The sequence below is a fragment of the Petaurus breviceps genome, unplaced genomic scaffold, assembly GCF_028583685.1.
Source record: "Petaurus breviceps papuanus isolate PSGF00001 unplaced genomic scaffold, PetGlider_PUasm1.0 38, whole genome shotgun sequence".
Taxonomy (NCBI): Eukaryota; Metazoa; Chordata; class Mammalia; order Diprotodontia; family Petauridae; genus Petaurus; species Petaurus breviceps.
The window spans coordinates 30,487,008-30,496,806 of record NW_027186304.1 but is presented as its reverse complement, the minus strand read 5'-3'; the positions used below and the strand labels follow the sequence as shown (position 1 = coordinate 30,496,806).

At 41.6% G+C, this 9,799-nt stretch overlaps 1 protein-coding gene across 8 annotated transcripts in view; it reads right to left on the bottom strand.

The window, feature by feature from the left end:
• DLGAP1 (DLG associated protein 1) overlaps positions 1-9,799 on the bottom strand; it is a 1,177,715-nt gene that overhangs the window by 86,378 nt on the left and 1,081,538 nt on the right. For all 8 annotated transcript variants that reach the window (XM_069099693.1, XM_069099694.1, XM_069099695.1 and 5 more), the window contains one exon: positions 3,904-3,995. In XM_069099693.1, coding sequence (XP_068955794.1) covers positions 3,904-3,995 — 92 coding nt within the window. The remainder of the gene's footprint in view (positions 1-3,903; positions 3,996-9,799) is intronic.

The window sequence follows — 9,799 nt, the reverse complement described above, 5'->3', positions numbered from 1 at the left end:
CCTTCCTTCCTTCCTTCCTTCCTTCCTTCCTTCCTTCCTTCCTTCCCAATTGGGGTTACTTACTTGCCCAAGGTTACACAGCCAGTTTTTTTGTGTGTGTGTTAAGTATCTGAGGCTGGAACCAATCCCAAGTCCTCCCAACTCCAGGGCTGGTGCCCTTACTCACTGCACCACCTGGCCGCCCCTGAATAGTGCTATTTTCTGTTGTAACTTCTGTTTGTATTCTCCGAAATTCAGGGTGCTGACTTTTTCCCCTGGACTAGGTAAATGATATGTTTGATTGATTAAAGTAAGATTGTTAAGCTATTTCGAGTTGCTTTCCTTTAGAAAAGCAGATCTAAGAACCTGTGCTAGCAGCCTTCCTGGGTATGCTGGGATGCTTGCTGCTACGCTCATAAAAGTGACCTGAGAAGTGGAGATGGAATGGAGAGCTAATTGCAGGGGGAAATGGTGGCTGAGTCTACAGAAAGAGGGATTGCTGGTCTGGACTCTTCCCCAAAATGGAAATTCTGGAAGAACCATCAGTGGGAGAAGGTACCCACAGTAGCTGAAGGAGAGGGCAACTGAAGCATGGTGCCACCGTTCAGAGAAGAAGAGGGTGGGTCTGTGCCCTTCCCCAAAATCGTGGTTCTGGGAAGAACGAACCAATGAGAGAAGGGGCTTGTAGGAGCAGTTACCGAGGCATTTAGACAACTAAACTGTGAGCAGTCATCTGCAGAGCTAAGTTAGACGCAAGAAGCTGTCCCCTTCCAATTCTCCACCTTCTGCCTCTTTCTCAGTACCTTGATACTGATCCCAGGTAGAGACAATCTTTCTTTGGAAATAATTTCTCTATTCTTTTTTCTCTTTTTCATAGTGTCATTGGATTATTTCCAAAGGAACACATTTCTGTATCACTATGTCACTGACCTCTATCAAAGCCCTTCACAGTCTGGTCTAAAACTAGCTTTCTAGCCTTATGACACATAACTCCCCTTTACACACATTATGGGCCAGCCCCATTGGCTGTCTTACCATTCCTTATACACCAAAGCATTCTGCCTCCCTTTGTTCCTTTGTACAGATTGTTCCCCATTCCTGGAATTCACTGCTCCTTCACTTCTGCCTCTATGAGTCCTCAGTTTCCCTCAAAGCTCAGTTCAGGGACCACCTTCTCCATGAAGTCTTTCTTTCTTGATCCTCCCAGCTGCCAGTGCCACCTCCCCCCTCACATGTATACCAGTATAGTTCATGTTATTCTCCTCTCCCTGTCACCACACACACACACACACACACACACACACACACCTCCAGGAGGTGGGGGGGGGTGTGTGGTTCATTTATGCTATTGTATCTCCAGGGCCTTGCAGAGTGGCCCATGTGCAGCTGGTGATCATTGATGGGTTGACTGTCACCTTCCACCATCCCTGATGGGCCTCACATCCTAGTTTCCCTTGTCCCAAGAACGGCCAGGCTGCTCTGGCCTCAGCCCCACCTTCAGCTTCTACCTGCTTGGATTGTCCTGTTGCCTCCACATTGCCAGGGTGCTGGCCCCAATCTGGCTAATGCCTGCCCTGGACCTTTCACTCAGCCTACATCTGTTTCCATGGCCCTTATTTCCCCTGATGGGCCCCATGCAACACACTCCCCTTAAACCAAGTGAGAGCACACTCCAGATCCTATGACCCTAATACCTGCATCACCCACCTCACAGTTTTGTTGTGCTACGTAAAGTTATGCGAGTTATTACTTTTCCACTCTATAATTAATGCTCTTCCTGTGTTTCATTTTCTTCATTTAGAAAAAGGATTAGCACCTATGGCTCTTTGGCAAAACCCAGTCCTGCAAAGAGCCTCAACTTTCCTTTCCATGAGGGGAAGCCGGCTGACAAAGTAAGATGGAATGTTTTCGGCAAATTTATGAGGGGCCAGGCGACTGTTCTGTACCCTTCTGCAAGGGTGCAGCTGCTTTGTAAATGCCCTGGGAAGGAGAGAAGAAAAAGCGAGGGAAAAGATTACTGCTGTTTCCTAGTGCTTATTTTAGGAGAGATTTTCTTGGGTGGCATATGTGGGCAGATGTCCACACACTGTACGCATGCAGAGGAAACTCTTTCCCTGGTCCTGGTCACCGAGCAGCCTGAGTTGGTAAAGGAGAGGCAGCCCTTGATGTACCTACCCCAGCTCTTGCCAATGATTAGATGAAGAGATACTCCAGGCAAGATAGTGCTGGGCAAGAAGGAGATAGAGGGCTTCTCTGACCTCAACTTTAACAAGAGTTACTAGGTATTTATTATGTGCAGAGCAGAGAGATAGGTGAACAGGGAGAGTAACAATTTGGATGAAGCATGGTACCTGTCTCATGGCAACAGTGACATGGCACTGATAGTGGGGGGAGGGGAGATATGTTACACACACATTCAGACCCACAAAAAGTTATCTTTAAGTGCATAACATAAGAGAGGAGAAAATAGAGTATTATTTGGAGTTGGGATGGGTGTAAGGGAGAGTTGATATTTTTTTTTTTAAGCAATCGGGGTTAAGTAACTTGCTCAAGTTTACACGGCCAGTTATTATTTCTGGGTGTGGTGCTGAGTATCTGAGCCCGGATTTGATCCAGGTCATCCCAACACTGGAGCCGGTGTTCTTACTCGCTGAGGCACCTGGCCGCCCCTAAGCAATTGGGGTTAAGTAACTTGCTCAAGGTTACACGGCCAGGTGTAGGGAGAGTTGATATTAACCGAATTCTGGAGAATGTTGCCTTTGATCTGGACTGCCAGGTAGGATTTTAACTAATGGAGAAGGTAGGAAATATATGGGGAGAAAAGGTGGGCTGGTCATGCAGGGAGGTTGAGGGATAACAGATGGATAGCTGGACAGCTGCATGGATTCCCACATAAAATTTAAAAAAACAAAACAAAACAGAAGAAAGCCCCTACTATATTGAATGGATCCTTTATGAAGGATGTATGAAAGGGCATGGATGAAAGTAGGAGTTTCTGGCGGAGTTGTGATCTGCACATTAGAGGAAGTGCCCCTAATCATGGAGTAATTGAAGCATCAAGCACTAAGTAAAAAGAGTTTAGGGTTGAGAGGGGGAAGGAAAGGGAAGAAGTATGGAGGAGGGTAAAGAAGGGCATTCCAGGTATACGGAATAGTGTGAGCAAAGGCACATAGGAAGGATGGTTCAGATTATGTTTGTTGTTGTTGAACCATTTTTCAGTCGTGTCTGATTCTGTGACCCCATTTGGAGTTTTCTTGGCAAAGACCAGTACTGGAGGGGTTGGCCATTTCCTTCTCCAGCTCATTTTACAGATGAGGAACTGAAGCAAACAGGGCTAAATGATTTGCCTGGGGTGACATAGCTAGTCACTGTCTGAAGCCAGATTTCAACTCATGAAGATGAGTCTTTCTGACTATATTTATTGAAGAGCCATTTCATATGGCCAATGTATAGAGTATAACACATGTATAGGGTAGCACATGTGGAGAGCAGAAGTATGAGGGATTAGAAAACTAGAATGGCTCCATAATATGGAGGGCGTTGAATGTCAGGCTAAGGAGTCTGAACTTTACTTAAATGAATAATAAGGAGTTACTAAATAGCTCTGAGAAAAAGAATAACATGACCAGACTCAAGCGGGGCAGCATGTATATGTGTGTATGTGAGCATGAGCATGTAGGTGTGTCAAGGAAAGAAGGGGGAAATCTCTTCTTTTGTCATTCATTCCAATAAAATGGGCTCTATAGTGGAGTTGTAGGAGGGTCAGCCATCACCACCCCAGAAAAGAGTTGCTCAGTAACTACTCTATGATTTATAGAGATGGGAAAAACTGTCAACTTTGCAGAGATCATGTTGGGAAAAATGTCTGTGAAGGACTTACCAAATATGAATGTGAAATAAGAAAGCTGGTGGGTATTTACTCACCATTTCTCCTCTTCCACTTGGACTCCTATGGACTGGAACTTACTGGTTACTTTATTTTCCCCTGCTTTGACTGGTTCATCAACATCATCAACCTGAAGAAAGAATCAGATAAGTGGAGATGCTCAACAAGACGCCTCAAACTTGAAAAAAAAATCAGTATTATATTTTATCAGAAAAACCTCAAGCACATATAAACTTCAGTATGTGAGAAACAGATTGAAATCCAAAAGGGATTTCAGAGATTATCTAGTCCTTCATTTCCATATGAGGAAACTGAGACAAAGAGATTAGGTGACTTACCCCAGGTCACATATATAGTAAATCATAGAGCTAGGATTTGAGTCCAGTTTTTCTGATCCAAATCCAACTCTCTTCTCCATTGTACCACTCACTGCCTATAGCTTTCTGTTGCAAGATCTGTCTTTATACTTTCATGGGGACCATCACTCTTGTATTTATCCACACATTCCTTCATTCTCTAACTAAATGAAAAGCCCTTCCATTTACTTGCCAAATTCCAGTGAGTTTACTGATAGAGGCTGATATTTCTTCCATACATTCTTAAAGAATGTGCATTTAAGCCCCCTCCATTAAAGCTGTATTCTGTTACTTCCCCCTGATAAGACCGTGATTCTGGGTTCTTGAAGGTTAGGCTAGCAGATAGAAGGTAGGTTCTGGCAGGTGCTAACAATTTGAAAAAGATTTGAATATAGACTATCACTGGTGTATCTATATAGACTAATCAATTACTGAAAAGCTTATCACCATAGTTAGCCATCAAGTAAATGATTCTTTTTTTTGACCTCATAAACTCATGGATATGGTCTATTAAATGGTATCAAAGGTTCCTTCTAGCCCTGGATATATTCTATTAAGGCACAGAAAGGTTGTGATATGTATTGGTGAAGAGAGTACCCTTGGAAATGGAATCATGGGTCCTGGAAATGCTGAAGTAGTTAGTGGTAGGCATCCCTTTAAGAGCGTGTAATTTATATTTGTCTGCTGTAGACAGACCCTCAGATTTATAGAATTGCAGGCCTCCATTGAACTTTCTGGATCATTTGGATTAGCCTCTGGGATCTGCTAGGGAAATGGAGATAGAGACTACAAAAGAAACAAAACCCAACAAGAGTGAACTATTTATAAACCACTTTTGTCATTAGAGTAAATAGAGAAGATCTTTGTAGTCAGGGGGATTTCTGATTCTAATGAATTCTGATTCATTTTAAAATTTAAAATGTAAACTTCTCAAGTCGTCAACTTTTTTTTTTGTAATAAAGGAATTGCCCTTTAAATATAAATCCAGAGTCACTCAGCAGATATGCAAATGTTGTGATGTGTGTGTGGGTAATTTTAAAATGAGCAGCATGTCTAAAAATGGTAAAATCATGACTGTCCTAATTGTAGAGAGGGAGGAGAAATTAGGGTCATTTAAACTACTTAATTGTAGTTTGAGATAAGTCTAATAAAACAAACCTCTATTCAAATGAGAACTAATTCTATTTTATTTCTTTGCCTTTTAGTCATCAAAATAAAGTTCACAAAGCTTAATTGCTTCACAAGTATTATTCCTTCAACACTTTTTCACATTTTTCATGTTTTTTAAGTCTTCATTTAATAATCACCAGAAAAAAGAAAATTTCTCCATACAAAGTAGAACAGAAAAAGATGATAGACTATGAAACCTTAATATCTATTACATCCATTTAAAAAAAAATGCTTTTCACAAATGAGGGTTAACTTGAGATTTGCATAAATAATGGCTGTCTCAAAGTCTATTGACATTTCAAAAACTTTTATATGGTTATAAAAGTCTCTCTTTAGGGGTGGCTAGATGGTGAAGTGAGTAAATCACTGGCCCTGGAGTCAGGAGGACCTGAATTCAGTTCTGGCCTCAGACACTTAACACGCCCACAAAAAAAAACTAGCCGTGTTATCTTGGGCAAGTTACTTAACCCCAATTGCCCTCCAAAAAAAGGCAAAAAAAAAAGTCTCTCTATAAACCTAATTAGCCATTTTCAGATTGTCACACTTCCAAAAATAAACATATTACCTCACTGAGCTCTAACATCTGCATTTTTGTATTTATATTTACCAAATTAAGGGGCACAGTGGATAGTGCACTGGCCCTCAAGTTAAGAGGACCTGAGTTCAAATCTTAGCCTCACACACATACTAGGCATATGACCCTGGGCAAATCATCTAACTCCAAATGACTCAAAAAAAAAAGTGCTTTGTAAATTATAAAGCCCCTTATCAACATAAAATATTATTCGCACAACAAATAACTTGATATTCTAAATTATTACCTTAAAGAATTTATAAAGTTGAATGCTACCATATTATGTAGTTGCAGACTCTATATTATCATTTTATATATATATATGATTTAGTCTATATATATATATATACACTATAGAATGTGAAATGATGAGCTTGAGGAGGTTTAACCGGATTACCTCATCTATTAAATGGCAACATTTACTGGTCAAGCAGGAGGTAAATCAGATGTGGTAAATACCTGACAAGGAGAGGAGGGACACAGAAATTGGGGATCTAGGCTAGGTGGCACAGTGAATAGAACACTGGCCGTGGAGTCAGGAGGATCTGAGTTCAAATCTGGCCTCAGACACTTAATACAAAAACTAGCTGTGTGACCCTGGGCAAGTCACTTAATCCCAATTGCCCTCCAAAAATCGAAAGAGAGAGAGAGAGAAAGAGAGAGAGAGAGAGAGAGAGAGAGAGAGAGAGAGAGAGAGGAAATAAAGAAAAGAAAACAAAGAAAGAAAAATTGGGGAGCTAAGAGAGGATCTCCAGCATAGGAGAATCATGGAAAGAAGTCCCTAGAGGTGATGAACTTGTTTCAACTGCTGAAAAAACAGAAACCTCCTGTACTGGGAGGGGGTGAGCTCTCAGGTGAATCTATCATCTCTGATGTATTGTAATATATTCAATATGACACAAGGTAGACATGACCTCGACCCTATTCTCATTAATCTCTTTAGGGAGGGTAGGAAGGGGGCTCTTTTTTCTGGTGGAAATGTATCTCTGATTCTAGCCATTGGTATCAGTGGCTTCTCTTTACAACCCAGTTTGCATCTTTTCTATAATTAGTTCTGCACAGGTTTATGGTATTTAAGCCTATTGTATTCATTTGCATGTTTCAAATAGATTCCTCATTTAGACTGCTCCTCAGGGGTACAGACTTTCCTCCATGATCCTGTCAGGATCTGCCTTTAATCCTCCCACACACACCCTGGCACTCCTCTCTGGAACCAGGTGAGAGCCCACTTACTTGCCTTTACCTGTAGGTCCTAGGTTGGCTACACCTGGGGATTATCTCCTGCTCTAGCATGACGAACATATGAAGTTTCTGTATGGGAGGTAGCAGGGGAGGTAAAAAAAAAAAAAGTTTGCCTCAGCATCAAGGCCGATTTACTTCAATTTATTCCATGTCATCAAATATTTGTTGAGTGCTTCTATTTTCAAGTGCTATTGAGATGAGAATAGTGCCATGCCTGCCCTGAGCCAGGCTGTAATAAAGGAGATGAGGCAAGCACATAAATAATTATAATAGATTGTGATAAATGCAGGATGATGGGATGGGAAGAACTCTGGATTTGGAGTTGGGGTACCAAAGTTTGCATTCCAGTTCCCCTTCTGTCTACCTCTCTGATCTTGGGTAAGACAGGTAAGCTCTCTGGGACTGTTTTCACACCTGTAAAAAGAGGATCTGACTAGATCAGCTCTAAACTTATGATTCCATGATCAATCAATCAATAAACTTCTATTATGTGCCTACCATGAGTCAGGCACTGGGGAGCTGCAAAGACAGAAGTGAAATACAGTCCACACCCGGGGAATTTACCTCCCTCTGGGAGACAGCAGGTGCCTATGTGTGCATATGAAAATAGATACAAGGGCGGCTAAGTGGTGCAGTGAATAAAGTCTCCCAGGAGTCAGGAGGACTCGAGTTAGGTTCTGGCCTCAGACACTTAACACCCACACAAAAAAACTAGCCATGTAACCTCGGGCAAGTTACTTAACCCCAATTGCCCTCCAAAAGGAAAAAAAAAAAAAAAAAAAAAAGAAAAGAAAATAGATACAAGACAATTTTAGTGAGAAGGCACTAATAGCATCTGGGAGGAATCAGCAAAAGTTTCATGTAGACAGTGGTGCTTGAGATGAGTTGAAAGGGAAGCTAGGAATTCTAAGAGGTATGGGTAAAAGAAAAAAAAGAGTTCATTCCAGGCATAGGAAAGAGTCCAGTGCAAAGGGGGGAGATGGGAGATAGAGTAACCATGTACAAGGGACAATAAGAACAAGAAAGTCAGTTGCTGAAGTCATAGTATATGTCAAGACTAGTAACATACAAATAAGAATGGAAAGGCAGTTTTGGGACAGACTGTGAAAAGCTCACTTTATTTTTTTTGTTTTTTTGGAGGTGGGGAAGGTAGGCAGGGCAATTGGGGTTAAGTGACTTGCCCAAGGTCACACACACAGTAAGTATTAAGTGTCTGAGGCTGTATTTGAACTCAGGTCCTTCTGACTCCAGGGACAGTGCTCTATTCACTTCATCACCTAGCTGCCCCCAAAGGCTCACTCTGAAAACATGAGTTTGTATATGAGTCTAGCAGTAATAAGGTGCAAGTGCAGTGACATCATTGGACTTGTGATTTTTGGAAAATTATTTTGCCAGCTATGAGGAAGATGGATTATAAATGAGAGAGACTTGATGAAGCGGGGCGAGGGTGTCATTTAGTAGGCTACTGAAATAGGACAGGGGAGAGCTGATGAGGGCTTGCCTTGGATAATGACTGTGTAAGTAGAGTTGAGGAAGAGGAAACAAATTTGACAGCCAGCTGGATATGTGGGGTGAGTGAATGTGAAGAGGTGATAATGGCACTTGGGTTCAGAATCTGGGTGACTGGAAGGATGGTGGTTCTCTTGACACATAGGGAAGTTTAGAAGAGAAGAGGGTTCGAATTCTGTTTTAGATGTGTTGAACTGGAGATGACTTTGGGATGTCCAGTTTGCAACGTTTAATAAACTCTTCATGATGAGGGATCCCTCGTGCGTCATAAAGAATGCCTGTGCTAGTGAGATGTAAAGAACTGAAACCAAGAACTATGAGCATTCAGAGGAAGAGAAGGCCATAGTCAGTTTGGAATATTAAAAAATAATTTATTTAAGGTAGTAACATTTGAAATGAGACCTGAAAGATGGGTGGGTTTTGATGGGTAGAGAAAATAAGAATATTAATAAATCAGCAATTATTTATTACATACCTACTATGTGATGCATACTGAGCTGGCTTCTGTGAATACAGAAAAAATTGAGAGTTCTTGCCCTCAAGGAGCTTACGTTCTTGGGGTGGTAGGGGTGGGGGTGGAGACAACAGAAATATAGTCAGAATAAATACAAGCAAATTTTAGGGGAAACACCAGTAGTTGGAGGTATCAGGGAAGGTTTCAAGTAGAATGTGGCACTTGAGCTGAATCTTAAAGAAAATAAAGGATGTAAGAGGCAGAGGTGAAGAGGGGGAACTGTAGGCAGGGGGGATGATTGGCCAGTGCCAAAGCCTAGAGAAACAAGTAAGAAGGTTAGTTTGGCTGCATTGTAGAGTGAAAGGGAGTAATGGATAAGTCTAGAAATGAAGGGTTTTGCAGGGGAGAGAGGCCAGGCTCTATAAGGCTTTAAGTGCTAAACAAAGGTATTTATATTTTATACTAGAGGCCAACAACTTAGCCAGACTCTGCTTGAAGAGTTTCACCAGTGATGGGACTTTAGTCCTAGGAAAGCAACTATTCCATTGTTGGACAGCTCCAAGTGTTAAGTTGCTTTTCCTTATATATTTGGTGGTCTCTGTGTCTTCTATGCCGCAGCTAGATAGTGC